This window comes from Perca flavescens, chromosome 13 (genome assembly GCF_004354835.1).
Source record: "Perca flavescens isolate YP-PL-M2 chromosome 13, PFLA_1.0, whole genome shotgun sequence".
Lineage (NCBI taxonomy): Eukaryota > Metazoa > Chordata > Actinopteri > Perciformes > Percidae > Perca > Perca flavescens.
In genome coordinates, this window is record NC_041343.1 from 18996366 (window position 1) to 19018665 (window position 22300).

Genomic DNA, 22300 nt, shown 5'->3' on the forward strand with positions numbered 1-22300 from the left:
CCAAATTAGCATGAACAAGACTCTGGGTTTAATATGAACACTTTTATTAAAGGGATCACAGGTAAAAAAGGTCATCAGCACTGCCAGAGACATCATTTCTGCTCTATCACAGACTACCACCAAGTCCCAATCACAGCCTTGCTTCAAAAGATACAATATCTTAATCTGGCAAGAGACTTAAAACCAAATACGTTTACTCAAAAACCATCATTATTTTAAACAAGATGCATATTATGGGACCATGATAATTTGCACACTGCAAAATGAAGCACACCATTGAATATCAGCGCTGCTTGTTTGTACTGTGGCACACAGGCACAGCAACAAAAAACAAAAGCTGAATAAGTCATGATGGATGCAGAGTGGCTTAAAACTGCCGCAAGACTATCACAAAAGAGCTTCAATGTGTTTCTAACAACAATATATTCATACTACTGAAATAGCTGCGTGCAGTTCAGAATATTTTTACACTCAAGGATATACACGCAGTGGGGAGTCAGTTTGACAGTAGCTTCTAGTGTTACGGTTTTTAACTTACGCACTCAAAGTTAAACTCATCCACTGAAACATAAATTTTACTGTTGATACTGTCTTGGACTGAATTGCAGCAGCAGTGCATCAGGAGATCACATCCTGCAAGGTGGCAAACATCCTAACCCAGTGTCAAAAGTGAAATGCTCACTGAACATTAAAGACACAAGAGATCCAAATGTATGTTAACTTTTAAAAATGACCCTCTGACACAACGGGGTACTTCCACTTCAACAATCAACGGTTTTAAAATGTGAACAAACTTCTTCTGCACTGCCTTGCATGAATGCAGATGAAGTCATCACAAACAACCAGTTAACTCCAACGATGCTCTAATGTGGCAGATTGTTAGTGCCCACACAGCCTTCTCGGATAGGTCAAAGAAGAGTCAACAATGCAATAGAGGCTATATACAGGAGCCTAAATACAGTCAGCTGATCATAATACAGCATGGGGTGGAGCCACACAACTATCAGTAACTCATTTTTGAGAGAAACTCAAGCTGACATGGTTTCTCACTAAATTCATTTAGATTTTTAAATCAGCCTCAACCGTCACACTCGGCGTGCGTGTCTGTACGGTCTCAGGTGTGTTTGCTTTGACAGATGTGAAGAGTGGAGGCTTAATGTTTAAACAGAAAAAAAACAGTCTTTATTCATTCTGACGCATTCCATACAAAAATTAAATTTCCTGATTGGATTGGCAAAGCGTGTTTTTGGCAACTGCTCGCAAAAATCCACCAACCTGAAAGGAGGAACAGTGGGTTCTGGAAACAGTAACATTGCCCTTCTGTCAAAACCATTCATGGATTAAACTAAGAACCAATCGCAAAAATAAAGGACAGCTTGTCTGACATTGTTTGTGTAGGTCCATATCCTATATGTAACTGCTGTCTGATATTTCAAGTTTCTTTTTTTTTTGCCATTGTACTGACTTTCTGCATGACATATACAGTGTTAATTTGACTGTACAAAATACTATGCAGCCAGAAGAGTTGGCTGGAGGTCAGGAGGTGAAACATCTGGGATGAGACGGGTATACTAGGAAGACAAGAGGAAGGAAGGAGGGGAGATGAACCATGATACCAAACTAATAAACTGCAGCAACAATATCAGGAGGTGAAGAGAGTGTATGAATGGACAGTTAGCTGGATGGACTGGGTCCAACTACTGGTCAGCTGGATGAAAGGGCTGATGGGTTGTGGGAGAGACAAAAGGTGGAGGGTTATCCAGATGGAACAACAGTACAAAGGATGGAGTTGAGTTGAGTAGGGGGGGTAGCAACGCCCCCCTCCGTGTCCTATCGGTCCATTTCGTCCAGCAGGGGTGTGGCGTCTCCGGCGATTGACATGGGTGTGCTCTCGATCATGGGGCTGGGTGACGGTCGTGGCGTCATCCTCTGGGCTTTCTTCCGCCCCTCCGCTTCTTTCTCCTTCAGCCACTGTTCCGCCATCTTGCCCCAGTCCACTGCAGAGGCGTTGCTGCCGCTGGCCCTGCAAGGAGGGAGGACAGAAGGGGAAGTGTTTTAGTCAAAGACAGTGACATATTGAATGGCAGGCTGCTGCTTAGCCCTAAAATGATGCAGATTGTGGGATTAGCACCATCTAATGGCAGATAAACAACAACTCAATGATTTCATTTAACAAGTGGTTGATTTGAGTTGTATACTGCAAAATGGACATCACACTTTGTGGCTAAGAGGTGAAGGGTTAATCTGACCATACAGATGATGCATTTTTGTTAGGCTTGTCAAATTGTATATAGCTGGGGAAATTGCTAAGATCATGAATAATCAGTTTGACTATCAAAGGAAAAGGCTGTACTAAATGTAACACTAGTTGATCACACAAACTTTAATTAAACCAGGATGCCACTTTAAGGAAACGTATGGTTAAGGTACACCAGGTCGCCCACACACGTTCCCTTCTGCACTTACTTTGGTGGCTGCTGCTGTGGAGTCCGTCCTCTGGATGACGTGGAGGATGACGGCGTGCCGGATGAGTGGCCTTGGTGGCTACTGTGATGGCCGTGATGGCTGTGGTGTGACACATGGCTTCCGTGTGGGTGGCCATGTGTGGTGTGAGAGTGGGAGGACTGTGGGGTGGAGCCGGGGTACTGTGGCGTGCCCAGGGCCTGCTGGCTCGGTGTGGTGTAGGAGTAGCTGGGCGTCATCATGGGCGTTGCCATGGGCTGCTGAGGTGTTGCAAATACCTGCAAAAGAGAACATAATGGTAATAAATATGGCTCAACGAGTTTCCTGAGAAAAGTCAATCTATACTTATTCATGTATAAGTAGAGTCTCATGAAATGGTCCAACTGAAATCTAAAGAATTGAGGGATTAATAAAGTAGTAAACAACAACAAAAAAATCTTTCATTAAAATTCATTAATTTCAGGTGGACTTTTAATATTTCCTCAAACTTAAATTTTTACCAATTTTGGTATTTATTTCAATTTAACTGCATCAGGTTATTATGTTTAATTGTTTTGCATATTTATCACTGTATTAATAGATTGTAATGTAATTCTATAATGATACAGTTAGTTAAACTTTAAAAAAAAGTTTTTTCCAAAACGAGCTTGTTGGACTGAACACATGATTTCTGAAAGAACACATGATTTCTGAAAGAAAAAAAGAAAAGAAAAAAAACTTATCATGTATACATTATCATGTATAAACTGTATCATTATGAAGAGTGACTGAGCACAATTATAACTACGCATGGGCCTGTTACCGTTTTCAAGGTATACTGTGGTTTGAAAAAGTCAAGGTTTCAAAACTTCAAGGAGAGAAAACTGCAGTTTAGTAGTCCGTCTCCCTGCCAGTGTGCAGTGTGTTTAAAAATAAAATCCATTGAAAAAGAATCGTATACCGGCCCATGCCTATTTATAACATGTCTCTTCTTTTGTTGGAATTCTGCTTTGTAGTTTTGTTGGAAAACAAATATTATTAGGCTCATGAATCTGCAGACAGGTCACCAGATCAGCTGGTTTGGTTTTTGTTTTTTTTAAATTGCATCTTTACAAATATCTGACCAGAGACCTGATGTATTTTGTATCATTGTGGGTGCCTACAGTTCATAAAGACCTTTATAAAGTGAATGTTTGGTCACTCTGAGCCACCGACATCTCCAAAACACAGTAGTTAAAACATTAAAAGCTGCACTAACATGATAAGCAGAGGAGCTCCCTCCTCCTCCTCCTGTGCTGCCACCGTAGCCGTACTGGCTGGAGCCCCACTGGGCGGGGGTGGTGTTGGGGTTCTGGCCCTGGCCTGTGACTGCGGCGATGGCATTGAACATTTGAGAGGTCATGTTGCGTGGGAGGGCATTGACAGCTCGTGTCAAGTCTAGGGAGGAAGGAATACATTAGGAAATAGTCAAATGTACTACAACTCCACTCATGCTGAAAATGTTGATGTGTGTGGATGTGGATGTGTGTGTGTGTGTGTGTGTGTGTGTGTGTGTGTGTGTGTGTGTGGAAGAGAGCAGGACTCACCTGCAATGTTGATATTGGCTGGGGTGGCGTTGAGGGATGCAGGTGTCCTTGTTCGGCTGCTGTTGCTGGGAGTGATGCCTTTGACAGAGAAGACAATGCGATTTATCACAATATCCTTTAACGGTTGTAATGTAAGCAATAAACATTAGGTATAGTGCTTCCATACCTGGCACAGGCTCTTGGTAATGGTCCTTAAACCAGCGGAATAGTCCGTTCACTGTAGGAAATATCTGTGAACGGTAGCGGAAACCATCTGGGGTGATGGTCACAAACTCAACCCTAGACAAAAAACAAGACGGCATGTTGACATTCAGTTCTACTCATATGTAAACCGGCTTGTTGTCAATCAAATAAGTAAAGAGCTCATAATCTTGGCAGTGGAGCAGCTCGGTGGGAGAGTGGATAAGAATTGTGTGGTGTTGAGTAATTTGGCACAAGTATGACGTGACTCCAATTTGCAAATTGGAGCCTTTGTAGAAGCTAGGGCTGGACCCGAATATTCGAATATTCGTTCGCTGGGTTGGTATTCAATTTTAAAATTTGACATTCGAATATTCGTTTTTTTTTATTTTGGTTTATTTATTTTCTGCATTTATCTCTCGTTCACACTCCAGTCCAGTTGGTGGCGGTAATGCACATTTAAGTTGGTTTGCCAACCGCCAATAAACTACAAAGAAGAAGAAGATACTGTCGGTACACAATGACGCCGCGGCCACTTCGAGCATTTAGCAAGCTGGGCAGAGAAGCTAGCGGCGATAACAAGTGCGGAAATGGAAATCTGTTTTGCGTTTTTTCCGTTGTGATTCGGCCAGAAACTTCAACATTGTGAGGCAAAGAGATCGTTTTGGAATATAAAGCTTGGATATTACATTTCCTTGTACTCTTGGGGATTTACGAAAATTAAGTTTTGGTCCACTTTGTACCACTTTGTTGCTGAAAGGACAACGACAACAGGTATGCATGCACTCTCGGCTGCGCAGATTACGGCTAAATTGTTTTATTTTCTTTTACTTTGTAACAGTTGTGTACATGGCTTTATATTTTAAAGATGTAATGCTTTAAAGTTATAAAAACGCTCATGAGTGGAAGTTTTATCGAGGTTACAGCGACGCCCCCAGTCACAAAGTGTCCCGTTGACGAGACGGTGATCCTTGAGAGGTTAAAAGTTTATTAATTCTGAACGCGTCTGGCCTGTCTGTTTATATTGCACCAAATACGACACTGCTGCACTCCCTTGTGAAGTCGTTTGGATGAAAGGTTCTCAAAATAATCAAAATGCAAACAAACAGACAGACACATAGAGATTCCTGCCTTTATTAGAGATAATAATATGTTCCGAAGCTTCGAATATTCGATGCTCATTACTACCGAAGCTTCGAAGCTCAAAAAATGGTATTCGGACCAGCCCTAGTAGAAGCTATGGACCTTTGCATGTCACCATGTGTCACTGTGGTCCATGATATTTAGAGCATAAAATGGCATTGTCAGCTATTTCTGCGGTTTTAATGTGAGCTACTTTGAGGATTTAGCCTAGAAATCTAGACGCACCCTAGTGGCAGCAACTTTATTTTGCAGCCAGGGTCAGTCTAGGCACTCTCTGTTTGCTTGCGAGCTGGAGAAACCAAATTTTGGTCAGGCCAATCACATCGTGTATAGAGTCGGTGGGCGGGGCTTATGGCTGCTGCTGCTGGAAACAGCAGTCTTCTGGAAGACTTGGAGTTAAGCTTTTCTTTGAGAAAAGAACAAAGAACGGCACAGAAATCATTCTTAAAAAAGGAAGATGTGTTCAGAGTTTTGCCAACCAGATACGGCAAAAGTTTAATCTATCAACTAGCTTGTCTTCCTTCTTCGTTGCTCTGCCTGGTTGTAGCGCTATCCTATTACGTGCAGAGGGAATTTGAAAGACCGTTTATCCCACCCCTCGGATTGAGCCCTGTCAATGGTGAGTTCCCAGACCCAACATCTTGATGTGGGTCTGGCTTGTCAGGCTATTGAGGAATAGCAACATTAACAATTACATTTTAAATCAGCTTCCACTGAAATTAGTCAAACTTTTTTATTCAACATTTTCTATCCATGTAATGATTACAGTGAATAATCAGAAAACAGAGGAGAAAAAACTTTCTGCTCACCGTGGTTTTCCGCGAGGCTGGTAACCCAAAATGAATTTTCCTGGCAGATCTTTACATGCCGAAATAAAGTAAGGAATAAAAGTAGGCTTCTCCCTCTTTGTCTTGACCAATAACTCCTCCATTTTCTATTAGAAAGAAAAGAAGATATGAGAGGTGCAACTCATGGCAAAAACTGTTAGCAGAATGAAGTGAGCTGTCGAGTTATGTTTTTCCACAGTAAGAATGATATTGAAGCAAATTAGTACCTCCTTGCTCCCCCAGTTGCACTCCTGGAAGTACTTATGCCCTAGTAGATCCCGGGCAAATGACGCCATTGGCTGAATGTACCGAGCAGTGATTTCATCCAGATCTTCAAACTCCTGCAGAGAATGCAAAATACTATTTAAGAACATGCAGCAGCCACAACACTGATGTTTCTCAATATATTTTCTGCAGGTTTGATTATGGAGCACAAGATCATGCTTAACAAAGAGAAGGAGAAAACGGCTTACTTCATTATTGATCCAGAGTGTGTGCCCTAAGCTGAATGCATTTTCTTTGCCTTCTTCTCTTACATCCACATGCTGGTAGATGCCATCAGCCACCTACAAAACATCACACAGAGTCAGACTGGTATATGTTGTGTTACTGCCACATTTTGTACCCTTCTATCAGTTTTGTACCTTCCAGGTGACTGTGAGGTGGTTCTCTCCCTTGCTGCTGGGTCTGATGATCAAGTCTCCCTGGTCCAGGGTCTCCATCATTTTCTCTGCCTGGTTGAAACTGATATTGTGGAAGTTGGGGTGGGCGATGACACGCTTTATATATGCTGGAGACAGAGGGAAAGCAAAGAAATAGTAGGACGACAGTGATGTGGAAGTAAATGTTTGGTAAACAAAAAGTGTATTATGAGGAAACAATTCCCAAAAGTAGCACAGTGTACCGTTTTATTAGCTATTTCGATTCAAACAGCGTTTATTAATCCTGTTATTATACTAACGTGTTCGCTGTTGTTTCTTTTTGAGCTCCTCCTCCTGTTTTTGGTCTTCGGACTCTGTATCAAAGTCATAGTAGCTGTCCTTGGGGAGCTTCCACTCATTGGCCTTGTCCATCAAATCTGAGGTTCGGCATGTGAGGTCGACACTGAATTTCTCAATGTCGATTTTCATGATGCGGCAGTGAACTGTCATGCCCACCTGAAGGAAGAGGGGGAAGAGGAGCAATCAAGGAAGGGCAGAAATAGGCACTCATTATTCATAGATCTGTCAGGATTGGGAATTCTAACTGGCACCAACTGCAAACTCTCAGAAATATTCAAAAAAGTTTACAGGTGACATTAACAAAGGAAAGAAAATATCAAAAAGCATCCGCAAAGCACAACCAATGACGACGACAGCAAATAACGCCTCACCTTGACCCTCTCCTCAGGGTGTTTGACCACTTTGTCACTGAGAAACTTGGTGGGAATGAATCCCTGGACGCCATTATCTAATCTGGACCGCACCCCAATGGCCTGACCTGGACACGAACCGCTGTCAAAGTGATTCCACACCTAAAGCAGGGACACAAAATCAAAAAGATGATGTTTAGAGGTCAGACTCTCAGCTGTTTTCTACTATTAAGTCGTCAAAAGAAGAAAACTCAGGTGGATGGTACCTCGCTGAGTTCAGGGAAGTTGTCCTGCTGGCAGAAGGGACACTGCCACAGTCCCGTAGAATCGTTACGGATGGCCTGGTCATAGCTCTCTCCCTGAGGCCGCCGGTGAGCAATACCAGTTACTATACTGGTGATCAGCTTACCTGGAAGAAAAGGAGGAACAAACAATCAACCACACCAGCCGACAGAGCTGCACTAGCATTGTTAGTGGTACTTCAGCAACATCACTCCTTTGAACAAGTCATCATGTGCTATGACTATCACACCAATGTTGTGTGTGCTTAAGGTTAGGCATAAACTTTATATTATTGATCTTTGGTGATGTTTGATTTAAGAAATGAACATGTGTACTTCAGTGCAGTGTGTATTACCAATATAAAAGGTCTCTGGAGTCTCCTTGGTGAGCAGGTTGAAGACCTCCTCAGTGTTGGGGACTCTGTAGACAACTCTCAGATCTTTGTACCTGCAGCTCAGCTCTGCACGAATATCATAGAGAGTAATCCCCTTGTTGCCGTAACCCTACAGGGTCGAAACAAAGAAGAAAACAACGTCAATGATACAACTTGTGAAACAGAGCTGAAGTTTCTTTTGGCTTCACATTTGAAAAAACCCAAAGTGGTGTCTGAAATGTCCCTTTTCTGAACTAAATATAATAAGTATTCTGTACTGTAGTATTTTTCAAGCTTTAAAATTAAAATTTAAAACAGAATACATGAGACATTGCTGCGGTCAAAGCCACAACATACACACTGACCTGTCTCTCAAGCTCTTCAGCAAAGGCATCCAGATCAAGATCTTTGAGACGTTCTGGATTTTCCAAGATCTCCTCCAGAGCTCCAGCTGGGTTGGCATCTTCTGCCGACTCATCATACTCAAGGGCGTCCACAGCCATCTTGCGAGCCCACTCGTACGTCTCAGGGTGGACACGAGAGCCGTCCAGAACCTCGATGTAGGAGTCCGTACTGTGTGGAAGGTTTGAGAGAAGAGAAACCAATGCTGATTTAAAATAACCTCACAGGCTGAATGTTAGATCACTGCCTTGTCTGACAATGGTAGAATTAGCACTATGTGAAATATCTGGATGTTTCGGGGTGTGTAACAGACCCCTATACAAGGTACCAACCTGTCCCCGAGCGATGCCGTGTCAATCTTGATGAAACCGGCACAGTTGATAAAAACCTTGGGTCCCATGTGACACATTGTGACCAGTTGGGTTCTGTTTTCCAGACGAGTGTTGTTCTGCTTCAGAATCTGCACAAATACAAGGATCATGATGAGTATCAGGTCAGCAGAAAAAGGCGCTATACTTTTATATATGACACAAGAATTATTGCCAATAGCACAAACGCATACCTTGAGCAGGTGGGAGCCCTTTCTTGGTCCCAGGCCACAGACATACTGAACCAGGCTCTGAGTGTGAGGATGGGCAATGGCCTTGTTCACATCAACTCCAACCTCATTGACACGGTTGATGAATTCGCAGTAAAGAGCACAGAGCAAATCTTCCTTCACCACATGTTCCTGAGAACGGTTAGGGAAAAAAAGACACCAATCGTTTCAGCGATTGTAGCTGCAGAATCATGCTCAATTTAAAAACACATCTCTTCCGACTGCACATTCGATTAAAAAAAAACAAAAAAAAAAAACTTTCACTTAACAGTTGCACTTACTTTATGGGACACTTTTTAGTTTGGCTTAATGTAAGCTAATGTGCTTGCACTTGATGTTTGCTATCTGGAGTTTGTACCTTCATGCTTGAAAGCCCTTAATTGGAAGTGGCTTTGGATAAAAGACATGTAATGTAATTTACAGGGTCTAGTTTTCATAGTCGTTACTGATGTTCAAGAGTTTTGGAGAAGCTGCCCATCTCATTATCATCTTAATATTAACTGATTAGTTGATGCACAGTGTATCTGACCAGGCTGACAAGATTATTGAGTAGTTGCTTCCAGATTTGTAGCAAAAAACTTGCGATATGTGATGGGTGGGTCTGTGTGATGCTACAAGAGAATAAAATGTGTATAAGGAAACTGTTATCTGCTGTTATCAAATGCCCAAAAAGCAATTAAACAACAAACCAACCTAAAAAAAAAATAATCAGACCCCCAATGTTTCCAAAAATAATTAAATTAGTCCGTCAGTGATGTCACAGGAAAGGCTGTAAATCTGGCTATGATACTTTTTTAAAGAAACCATGCTTCAACAATATACAGCAATAAGATGGAGATAAAAACAGCACAAATTCACAATTTCTTCAATGTCTCACCTGTAGCGGGTGTAGTTTGAGGCAGAGAATATCATCATCACTGCTGCAAACTTGAGCATACTCCATCAGCGGATCCTGGATCTTCCTGGCTATCGACACAGCCTGTCGCAGCAAGGGAGGGTAATCCCTAAAATCAACCTGCACAGAGAAAAAGCAGAGGGTCAGGAGAAAATGAGCAGCAAAGGGAGCATTGGGCCACATCTTTGATCCACCGGTTAGTGAACTTGCTGTGGTTAATTGCCATAGTCGAAGAGTGAAACCACTGATGTGTCTTTGCCTGTGTATGACAACAACGGTAAGGTGTTAAGTATTTACCTCAGACTTCTTGCTGTTCATGTACAGCGTGGCCAATTCATTGTCAACAAGTTCAACTCCCACAGCAGGCAGAGAGGACTCTTGCTCAAGCTCGCTGATAGTCCTCTTGATGTCCTCCATGATCATTTGAGCATCTCTGCACACACAGCATGTTTTCAACATTTCAACCTGAACCATTATAACTTGAAAATGTTCAAAAAATGTTCAAAATGTCTACATGTATCTTTCCAGCGCATAAAAAAATAAATCAATTATTTACCGGTTTTCCCCAGCAACAGCTACCACATGAGGTTTCTTGCCAGACAGAAACCTCTTGAGATTTTCAATGTCGTGGGCCTGAAGATAAAACACACACAAATGAGTGATCATCTCAAAGATGAGTCCAGTAACATGTTTTCCTAAAACAGAAAAGCATCTGTTGTCAACACAGAAACACATCTGGGTTCTCTGCGTGTACCTTCTTCTCTCTCTCGTCCTCCTTAAAGGCATTCCTCCTCTTCATGAAATAGGGCAGACGCAAAAAGTCAACCACCTCCCCTTCCCCGTTGATCAGAGCACAGAAAACTGGTGTGTCTCTGTTGGAGCAAAGTTTGAAAGTAAGAAACTATATTGTCACATTAGCGTGTCTTTTATGCAGCAAACATTGCTTGGTCTTATATGGTTGCAATTTAAACACGCAGTATATTTCCCACATTTAAAAGTGAGCACTCTATTGTTAATACCAAAAATTGTAGCTCCTAATATATCTGAGGAGAAAAAAAAATGCCGTGGGACACATACCTGCTGGGCGCATAGGCTACACCCAGCACCCGAATGCCTTTGCCCTGACTCTCATCCATCAGATCATCGTCTTCCTCAACCTGCTGATCTGGTCGGTAAGGAGCCACCTTGAGCCAGTTATACAACCGACGACAGCAGGACTACGAGGAGAAAGAAACAGAGAGTTCACAAGTTCTAAGGTTATAACATTAATCGAACATACATTGTTAACATTGTTTGTTTTGCTCTATAATTTTAGAGACATGATGCATGTGTTATGAGATTGCTGTGTTAACTTTCCGTGTGTAACACCGATACAACAATGCAATATTACAATAAATGGAGACAGATATCATGAGAAATTACCCTGACAATGCTCTCTTTGGCCTCAGTGATGAGTTTGCTCTTGAGTTCCTTCGCCATCTGAGGGTAGAGGAACTGAGTGAGAGCTCTCTCTATGGCTAAGGTTCGCTGCCTGTTCCACTCCTGCACCTGGTGACTGAACTCATCCCTGTAGTAGAACTGTTTGATCTCATCAAAGTATGTCTGGTCCCCAGCATACCTGAGGACAAACAGAGGGAAGACAGAAGGGAGTGCTTTAATATTACCACAGTTAAAATTCAAAAGCCCCATGCTATACTTAAAAGGATGTGGATAAAAACATAAGGTGCAGATTAAAAAGACATTAAACTCGAGGGATCAACCCTCCTTTTTTCTCCAACTTCCAAGCTAGGTTTCTATACAGCTGCTTAAAGTGGCTTTCTTAATCCTCCGTCTGTCTGCAATCATGAATTCACATATTTGGATTGAAGAGGTTCATCCTATGCAGATCTGGCAGAGCAACGTCATTGAACAGATATTTCTCCATTTTAATTTGTGGACATCGGCATTGTCACAGTGCTTACCCTTTGACCCCTATAAGGTCTATACAGATATCAATGGAAAGCAGCCCTTCGTCCTCTGCCAGGCACATCTTCAAGAACTGTTCCCCATTCAGCTCTTTTACAGGCTTGTTCTTAAGATACTTGAAGGAGTAGGCAAAATGAGCCTCGTCTACCTCCTACAGGAAGTAAGCAGATGGCAATGCAAGTTTAGAATTGTACCCAGAGCACACTCTGCAAACTCAGAAACCTTTCTGTTTGGGATTAAATGTGTGATTTTCTTTGTTGTTTTATAATCTGTGTTTTAAAAGGAGCCATGCTCGTAATTTCGTTCATGCTTTACATTTCAGTGTTTTGCTGAATGACAATAAAAGGAATCTTGAATCTTGTTTTCCAAATGCTGGGATTAAAAGTGTCCATACCTTTTTGCCCTTCTTTGTAGGCTTGATATTGATCTTGGCCCTCTCCTGGAAGGTCTGTCGGAGAACATGTCTGACCAGAGGTTCACGAGCAATCTGCATGGCCACCATGTACCTGGTTCCTTCTAGCACTGTCTCAGGAGTGCTGAACTGGCTGCAAACATAATCTTTGGCCAACTCTACGGGCTCAGCCGGGAACTGCTCTGTCTCATGACGCTGGTAACTGTCTCTCAAATTTTCTCCAAACTGCTCTGGCGTTAAACCAAACTTTTTAGCCAAGCCATCTGCAGTAGGGAAAAAAACAGGAAAAGACGTTGAAGTGATACCCAAGCTAGGGAAAGAAATAAAAAATATATACATATACGGTAGGGATAGTTGAACACTGAGACAGTGTTGTGCAGGGTAAAAAAGGAGAATTACCAAGTCCTACGCTCTGACAGATGCTGTACATATCTCTACGAGACGCCAGCTTGAGGTCAGGTCCTTTCGGTTCTTCTTCTTCTTCTACCTCCAATTCCTCTTCTTCACCTAAAGAGGGAGCCCACCAAAATCAGTCATGTAGCAAATTCTTAAAAACAGGCAAACACTCCTAACTAAAAATTAGTTTCAATGAGAAATAAACAACTCTGCAGTATCCATCCATCATCATCTAATGAAATGGTAAATTCAGACGCATCCATCTTACCATCCTCTGACACTTCTTTGATCTTCTTAAGCCTCTTCTTACTGGCCTTGGCAGCATTCTGCATCTTGGGGATGTCTCGGCCATAGTAGAGCAGAAAGTGGTTGTACACATCACCCAGCTCTTCAAGAGTCTGGACATCTTTTAGCCTATAGAACAAGATAAAATAGATTTGAATGGTACAGAAAAAGGAGAAAAGAAGCAATCATTCAAACATTTACAGTTCATAGGAGATGGTCTTCTTCTGTCTCAGCCCTCGATACGTACCTCTCCATGTCAGCGGTGTCCAGAGGACGGATGCCGTCAGCCAAAGGTTTGTCAGGGTCAGCTGAGATCTGCTCATACTGGTAGGACTGCATCTTCCGAAACAGACGGGTCAGGTTCTGCTTCCGAGTCTTCAGTTGAGTCCACTGGTGGATAAACATCAAGTCAAAGAACCAGAAGTGGCATACGTATGCCACGTTGATGAAAGCAAATGATTGATCATGTTTAAAAGAATGTTTAAGTCATCTTAGAAGGGATTATTAGAGGATTGGCTGTGCACCTAGAGAATTCACCCTTCCATAGACAGGGTTGGTACACCTTTTCCAAGGTCAAATTCTAGCACTTTTCAAGCACTTTCAAGGTCCATTTTAAAACTTTTTCCAGCACCTTACACCACCATAAAATATATACCAATACATAGTCAAAATTATTATTTAGTGTTTTTTGTCACATTAATAAACATAATACTATAAACAGCCAAAATTGTGTTTCGTAATAGCAGAAGGATCAGATATTTAAGCCAAACATAAGTTTTATTTTTCAAAATGTATCACTGTCTAAGTAGACTTTGCTTGCTATCTAACCTGCCTGAGTCAATGTAAAAACAATTACCCCAAACAAAATCACTCTACAGATTCACTTCACTAACCCTGAATTATCACCTTTAAAATGTTTAACCTCTTCATGGTTCATAACATAACATACAGTAAGACAGCTATGGAGAAGAGCACTGAGTGGGAAGATCTGAGCCAAATGACATGCAGCTGGGTCATTCTGTGTCAAAATCCAGGAAAGAAGTGGTGCACCCTCTTAGATTTTGCTCAAAGTTTATGCTACCCTAAATGTCCTTCCACACTTTTTTTTCCAAATCTAGGGCATGCTGTACAAACTTGTAATGGTTCAGTCATATTGACATGTTTGTCTTCCAACCTACAAAGTTTGGGCTGCCTATGAATTAATTTCCAAATATTGCTCCCCAGATAATGTGAATCCTATAAACTATAGTAATTTCAAGGGCTAAAAATATAAAGACATAGGATTTGAACAGAAATATTTTACAGGCCTTGGTTTTGGGACACATTCTTGATATAGACAAGGTTTGAACAAAATCTGAGACAGTGCAAAAACAAGCTGTAATTCCATTTTAACCCAGAAGACTGACAGTGCACAGGCACCTGCCTGATAAATAGCCTATATTAATTGAAAAAAAGAACTTCATTGCCAAGACATATACATTTATGTACTGGAATAGAGCAGTGTAAATATTGCACAAGGCCATCCTCAACCTTACAGTAGGCTACTTGTATGACTTGATTTCTGTTCAGCAAATCAACGATTGTCGTTATGCACCGGGCTAACGTTTAAAGGTTTTAATTTGCGGGTAGTTAACGTTACAGTTACTGTGATGTAACTTTGGCGGTGTTCACTGCATATTCCACAAATGAACGTGCCATAACGGACATGCACTACTAAAATTACATTATCACACCAAGTACTCTCAGTCACTTAGCCTGCAAATTCTTAGCTAGAAGTTACTAACGTAAACAAATCGGCGCTAACTGGCGCTAACATGTACAGTAGGCTACTTCAGTTGGCTTACTTGAAACTTACTTCATGTGACTCGAGAGCGCAGAATCGCCCATTGTGAACACGTCTTTTTTGCAGACTTTACAAGAGGCAACTCGTAGGGTTTGTCCCCGTTTAATCCATAATTTGTATTTTTCATCTTCCAGCCAACGTTCATTGAAACGACAACCTACCGGCAGCGTTATTACGAATCCCACTATGGCCACGCCAAGACCTGCCCTTCAATACCATTTATTGGCCAGGTGTCCATAATTCTTACGCAAGGTAGCGTAACCAATCGGCTATCCTAACCTTAACCACTCGAGGTGAAATGCCTTACCCCAACCAATCGAGCTGCTTCCTAGGGTGGGTCTTGGCGTGGTGGCAGATCGCAGTCACACAGCGAGCAGGTTTAATTTTAGGCTCTCCAACATTTTATTTCTCCATTTAATAAATAAACTATTCAGTAAATTAGCCATTTGTTGTGAAAGAAATACAGTTACAATTTCAAGCATTTTCAAGCATTTTATCCAAATTCAAGCACTTTTCAAACCTTGAAAACACAACAAAATTCAAGTATTTTCAAGGATTTCAAGCACCCGTATGAACCCTGCATACAACAACCCATCCCAACAATGGCTTTTCGTTAATCTGTAATCCATTCCTTCTGTAAAAAAGCAATACCAACTATACCTTTTCATCCCACTGCCACACCTTCCACAGGTCGTTGATGTTTAGTTCTGGCTCCACATATTCTTTTCTGTAGAAAGCTATGAATGGAACCTGAAAAAAATAACAATAAAATTGGTTCTTTATGACAATGTCACATTTCCGACAATGTCACGCATTTTTTCTTAAAAGATATGTTTTTGGCTTTTAGAGAAATTAAACCTCAAACAAAGAAACAGATAATGGAAATTCATCATATGGGTAAGGTGAGCCCACTGTACCTCAAATTGTTGATTCCTCATGAAGTTGAGGGCCTCTTTGATCTTGGCAATTGTACTGGGGCCTTTCCTGCTGAAATTTGTGGTGGTCCCCCTGTCTAGATAATCTGTGCTCTCCTGTTTAGGGCACAGAAGAAAACTAGATTTGATACAGATCTAAGGAAAATCCAACAATGTATCAAAAAAAGGGGAATCGAACCAGGTATTACAACTGAAAATTGGGGCTGGGACAATTCATCGACGTAATCAACATCATCGATTAAAAAAAAAGACGTTGATTTGCATAACGTGCGTCGATGCGTCAGAATAGAGGAAGATGGCAGCGCTCGTAAGCATGAATTCGTCAGAAGAAGCTGCAGCTAAAAAACATTGCCAACGGTCAGCGTGATTTATGGTTGTGCAGAGGCTCCAAACAGAGCTTTCGCCGTAGTCTATGTAAGTGGCCTGAAGTTTATACTTGTGCAATGGTGTGTGTGTCGATCTCTTTAAGAGAAAAGCAGGGCCGCGATGTGTGTGTGCGTGGGGAATGTGTGGTAGAGCGAGTGAGAGAGTGAGGACGATTAGCTTCGGAGCGAGTACCGACTCTAGAGGCCTAGTGAGAGAAACAAAGTGTCTCCCCAGTGCTTTCTGACCACGGCGGGAAATCTGTACAAGGAAAAGTTAACCCTCTCCTTGATTTCATGTTGTTTATGGAGAAGGAGAACATGGAGATGAGTATGGGAAAATGCAACACTACCAAGCCACGGCCGAGCGACGTGCATGTACCCCTCTAAAAATGTAACTACACGTCCCGGCAACGCACTTCACTCTGCTGGAGCCCTGCGTTTCAATTCTTTTCCTTGCCCCACACTGATGCAAAAATACCAAATTTGCCAGTGCCTTTTTGCATGAGTGTGTATGGCAGAGGTCGTACCTGCATAGAGATAGTAAGAGTAGAGAAGCCATGTCTGAAGATCCACTCTGCTTCCTCTTCCAGCTCATCATCCTCAGCAGGTTTAACAGGAATAGATCGCAACTATTAGACGGAGAACAGAGTTAGGAAAACAGGCACTCATCAGGCAAACACAATAAATAGGCTTTCAAGGCTTAACCAAGGTTTCTGCAGGTTTCACCAAGTCAAATGTAATACTCTCTAAGACCGTTTTCAGACCATTATGAATGAAATTTAAGACCTATATCACGACATTATAAACAAAACAAAAAATGTCAGATGTCAGAGTAGGGAAACATCTGAAACAATTCTCCAATTTCCTCATTCTCATAGGACTAGTGTCTAGTCACCCTCTGGAGAACCCAGAGTAGGGTTGGGTATCATTTCGTTTTTTTCCGATACCGGTCCTAAAACAATACTTTTAAAATGGTGTTGGTGCCTAAACAGTGCCTGAATCGATACTTAAAATAAAGAGCACTCCTTGTGTATTGCTAAGGCCATATGGTCAAATTAAAATGATTTATTTAAAATGTAACACTAATAACAAAACTTATTTTTACCAGTCAATTGCAGTTACATGACAAAAAGAAGAACCACTAGATAACAAAAGGATATTTTACAATAACATTGAATGCACCACAAGCTTACTTATGAGACTCCAGCACCCGTTTGTCTCATTTATATATTTTTTTTATAATTATATTTGCACTAGCGAAAGAACGAACTACAACACCACTGAATAAAAAAAAAAGAAAAAAAACATTAAAGCGCTGCAGGAGCCTTTCTATGAGCATTAGAGGTAGCGTTACATGGACGTAGGAATTTAAAATTATTCAAGAAATAGACCCAATACTTCAGCTAATTTAAGACTTTTAAGGCCTTCAATTTTGATTTGAAATTTAAGACTTTAAGAACCTGCGGAAACCCTTTTAACTGACTATTCATAAAGCTGTCCTCTCCCTCTTTATCAGCGTTCATTAAACACGGACAATAAGGAAAGCAGTCATAACGATCCTATACGGTCCATTTAAGAATATCGCAACAGTGCATCAACACTGTTAGCATAAAAAACAATGACAAACACACCTGGAACCTCTCGGGCATGTCCGTAGAGCGGATTTCATTGTCTTGGTCAGTCATGTGACTACTCTCCAGCTCGCTGGGCTCGTAGATTTCAAAGATGCTCTTCCTCCCTTGCCTCCTCTTGGTCTGCTTCTTAGGTCGGTCCCAACTCTCTTCATCCTGGTCCTCTTCCTCCTCCTCGCCCTGGTCGTATGTGTCTGCGTCAAAGTCAGCAAAGTCAAAGTCTCCACCAAAGATTTCTTGGGCCTCCTGTAGGGCTCTGTGGGAGGATGAACAGCAAAGAGGAGAAGAAGCAGTGATTGTTTTTCTTAAAGCAGCTTGCCATTTTGTGTTCAGAGTCTTGCTTCCAAATATACATCAATGCTTTTAATTGAATAAATGAGGATGCTATATTGGCCCTACTTGATCATTTATAGCAAAGAAAATGGAGGCTAAAACAAGCTTAGATGTGCTGTATAAACTACGACACTCACGCATCTGTGTATCCTGAGAACTTCTTGCCCCTCTTTTTGGTTATAGGTTGGCCGTCATCATCCACAATGAAATCGTCTATATCTATGGGACAAAAGCACAAATTTAAGAACAAATCAATTCTATACCACATCATTAAAAAAAAATTCAAGTGTGGGACTGAGTTTATATTACTGTTTCTTCTCTATTATTTCTCAGCTTTTTAGATACTCCAAGGCAGATCTAAAAAATCTGTTATTCCTGGCCTACCCGACTCCTCATCCTCTCCTTCTTCATCGTCATCTGCATGGTGAAGAGGCTCATCTACAGCCTCGCCTTCCTCCAGCTCGCCCTCTGCATCGCCATGAAAGATCTCATCTGCGATCAAGTCCTTCTCATCATCATCTTCTTCATCATCATCGAGTGTTTTTACACGGTCATATTTCTTCTTCTGTGACACAAGACACGTACAGCATCAGCGCTGCTAGCATGACCTTTTCTTAAGTGTACAAAATTGTGAGGCCAAAGGGTAAAATTGTACATCGTTACTACACAGAAAGTAGGGATAAGAAACTGTTCATACCCTCCTTTTCACTTTAACACCCAAGTTTTCTTCAATTAGGTCCAGATCATCGTCATCCAGGTAGTCGTCATAATCTGCAAAAAGGAAAGTCTCAGACAGGGAAAACTATCTCTACCACTTTAAAGACTTTTGTGCAATAGTGATACTCATGATTATTTGTTGAGGAAATTAAATGTAGGAATGAAAAAAAAAACAATTTAGACAGAAATCATGTTTTTATTTGACACCTGTATACAACAATGACTCAGAATCCATAGTTTCAGTCTGCATAGCTGCTGCAGGCAATTATCTATTAACTGGGTTTTTCTCAGGTAAATGTGGCTAAAACAACACATTCCCTTTCTTTGATAGCGAGAAAGCAAAAATATGAAGGAAGATTATATACCACACTAGCAGAGAACAAAGATCAAGCACCACCTGCTGGGGTTAATGCAACCAATATGTGGGCACATCTGGCTCCATAACATATGGAGCTGGAAGCAAGAAAAGGGGGAGGCAATCGGTTATTTTACCTGCCCAATAAACAAATGCCAGAAATATGTTTTAAGGTCTACTCTGATTATTCAGAATGGTATTTCATCTCACTTTAAAATCTATTGTTCAGCACAGTCAGTACTAAAGTAAGACCCAGAAAAACAATAAAATGTACTTGCAGTATTTCAGAATGGCGATACATCTTAAATTGGCACCTTAATAATCAAGTATGTATTATAGAAAAAGGAAGAAGACTTATGACCAAAAAAGTCATAAAAAACAAGTCCAGACACTCAAGATTGGTTATGAAAAGTGATAAAAAAGCCTTTAATAAATAGAGCAAGACATCAGCTTGAGCCTTCCTCAGGGTGTAGTGACACAAGTCTGTATCATATTGGGGAATTATTATTATTTTATTCAATATATAATGTATATATTATCACTATGAGACTATAGTAATATTTAGGAGTTTTAGAAACTCAGATATACTGACCAATTTAAAAGGGATTATACTCCAAATAATGAAAAAAAAAAAAGCTGGGATTGCCTCCACATAGCTCTCACAGACCATTCAATATCTAGCAATATCTACAGTTTTTCACGGCTGCATAGAAAATAATTGGCAGATTAATTGATAATGAAAATAATCATTGCAGCCCTGGTAAAAAAAAAATTCAACTCGTAAGTGCTCTCTGGTCAACAAACTAAGTAATGTTGACACCTTTACAGAATTATAAATTTTCTGTACTGCAGTTTCTCCAGCCAACATACACACATCATCATCATCATTAAATTTGTCAACTCTGATGGCCTTTTACTTATAGAATGTTTTTCTATTATTCTCTCTGTATCACAGTTTTCCACATTCATAAATTGTTTTGGCGTTCTTTGCCACTCAGTGATGAGTAGGGTGGTATTAAATAAAAATGTTACATACGTTCTTACCCTTTATTGATTCATGGAATCATAGAAACAGGCTAAAAAAGGCAAAAGGTGTCGAAGAGCTCTAATACACCCTTTTGATCCGTGACTTCTGTAAACTAATCACAACAACACACTGTATAATGACTTTAAAAACATCTGATGTACTTACTGCGCTTTTTACGTCGATGCCTTACTTCCTCTTCTGAGTCACTCCCTGCTCCACTTGCACTTCTTGCAGGTCCTTCTTCCTCCTCCCCCTCTTCCTCGTCTCCATCATCAATAAGTCCACGTAAATTTCCCCGTTCATCCTGGTCCTCTGTGTTTTCTTCCTCCTCTTCATCTGTTGAAAAATGACTGATAAGTGATCCACACAACATGCACATACCCTGAACTGAACAATTCAAATCTTACCATCTTCCTCCAAAAACCTCTGGGTCTTTTTAGGCTTTAGGTCTTTCTCTTCGAACTCCTCTTCTGACTCCTCAGCCTCGCTATCAATAAAGTCTGCCATGACTGCTGTTCCTGAGAAGTGCAAGAGGCTGTTGGTAAACGTTCCCAGGCTGGTCACAAATACAAAGCCAAACTCACACAATAACTTAATTGATACGCTCTATAGCGTTATGCTGTAATTGTTTGACCAAAATTCAGTCTAACATATTTAATATCTTTATAAACGTTAGGATCTCCTCCAGAATTTAAAATAAAGTGTGGTGGGTTTAAACAATGTTTGACTTCAATGCATGAGTTTTTACGGACTGAAGAGGTCAATCATGTTCGTCTGTTTTCTGTGTTGTCCTTTCACACAAGCTGCATAATTTTTTAATATAAAAGAGTATTGAATAGTTTATAAACATTATCTAATTTATATGAAAAGGCCCGGTATTACACATGTAGGTAACGCTAATGCGTTTTGGCACATTCACAAAAATATTTTGGTTATTGTGATATTTACAAATAACGTTAGACTAATTAAATAATAATTAACAACACTGTATGTTCAAATTTGTTTTTGACCTGGTGATGGTTTCCATTCTAATTTAGCTGGCGAGCTTAAAAAACTAGCCCGAACCATGTCGCATTGCGCAAACACAACACCGACGGAGATGACCAAACAAACACCTTAGCGGGTTTCTTTCGATTTAACTGTAGCTAAAGGTATCCAAATTATATCTTAGTTATCTGATGAGCGGTCGGTCGACAAACACTAACGTTTACGTTATATTGGAAAATCTACTCAATAGCGTTGGTCATTACCCATGCTAGTGATGCAACATTGTACAAAGAAGCTGGCATTTCACGTTGTTCGTTTGAACTAGCTATGTTGTACATAACAATACATTATCTGACAATAAAAGAACAACCGAACCTATTTTGCCGTTGTAGAAATAGACCAAGGCCTCTAAACCACAGTCTAACGTTAGTTAATGCTTTAGCATACCAGTACGTTAGCCTAGCATTAGCTGGAACGACAACAACAGCAGACTGCATTAGCGTTAGCTAACGTAAGTTAATGGCTGATAGCTAAACAGCACAATGTAAATGACCACGGTGAACTTGGACTTACACGTCTCACTGCGGTGGTATACTCCGTAAATATTTACAGTTATAACGGGGTTGTGTTTTGTGTTTCGGGGAGCTTGTACTTGTAAAAATGGCCGACAACGAGCGGCGTGATGGCAATTCCGGGATGCAGTTTGCAGTGTCTTCTTCTATGGGTTTTAACGGCAGCTTACATTCTTAATAAGTCACACCACTGCCATCTTCTGGAGTTAGTAAACAGCTTGTAGTGCTAGTGAGGGAATTTCCATCCTTTTCAGTGGCAATTGTGAGACCCCCTCTGCTGCTGGTTTATCTTGAGTCTACACAAAACGAAACAAGGCAAGTTAATGTATATAGCAAATGTCCATACACAGAGGCAATTCAAAGTGCTTTACACAAAATATACAAAAGAGCATAGAACA

General features: G+C 40.9%; 1 protein-coding gene across 2 annotated transcripts; it reads right to left on the bottom strand.

Annotated features, from left to right (window-relative positions):
* Positions 1-27: 27 nt before the first annotated feature.
* On the bottom strand, positions 28-22198 carry supt6h (SPT6 homolog, histone chaperone and transcription elongation factor). 2 transcript variants are annotated; one of them, XM_028595067.1, is made up of 37 exons: positions 22073-22198; positions 20751-20861; positions 20509-20679; positions 18942-19015; positions 18629-18809; positions 18382-18463; positions 17912-18167; positions 16808-16909; positions 15898-16011; positions 15641-15730; positions 13385-13527; positions 13121-13266; positions 12856-12963; positions 12439-12719; positions 12041-12195; positions 11502-11697; positions 11157-11296; positions 10834-10951; positions 10636-10712; positions 10377-10512; positions 10062-10199; positions 9149-9316; positions 8919-9046; positions 8550-8757; positions 8167-8314; positions 7796-7938; positions 7551-7691; positions 7140-7335; positions 6823-6968; positions 6652-6744; positions 6406-6519; positions 6161-6285; positions 4195-4307; positions 4029-4106; positions 3701-3879; positions 2467-2741; positions 28-2023 (listed from the first exon to the last, which is right to left on the bottom strand). In XM_028595067.1, the coding sequence occupies exons 2-37, from the start codon at positions 20848-20850 to the stop codon at positions 1831-1833; spliced, it is 5256 nt and encodes a 1751-aa protein (XP_028450868.1). In that variant the 5' UTR covers positions 20851-20861; positions 22073-22198; the 3' UTR covers positions 28-1830. The 2 variants fall into 2 exon arrangements, with proteins under 2 accessions (XP_028450868.1, XP_028450867.1); XM_028595066.1 differs by lacking the exon at positions 22073-22198 and adding an exon at positions 21904-22048.
* Between the last annotated feature and the right edge of the window lie 102 nt (positions 22199-22300).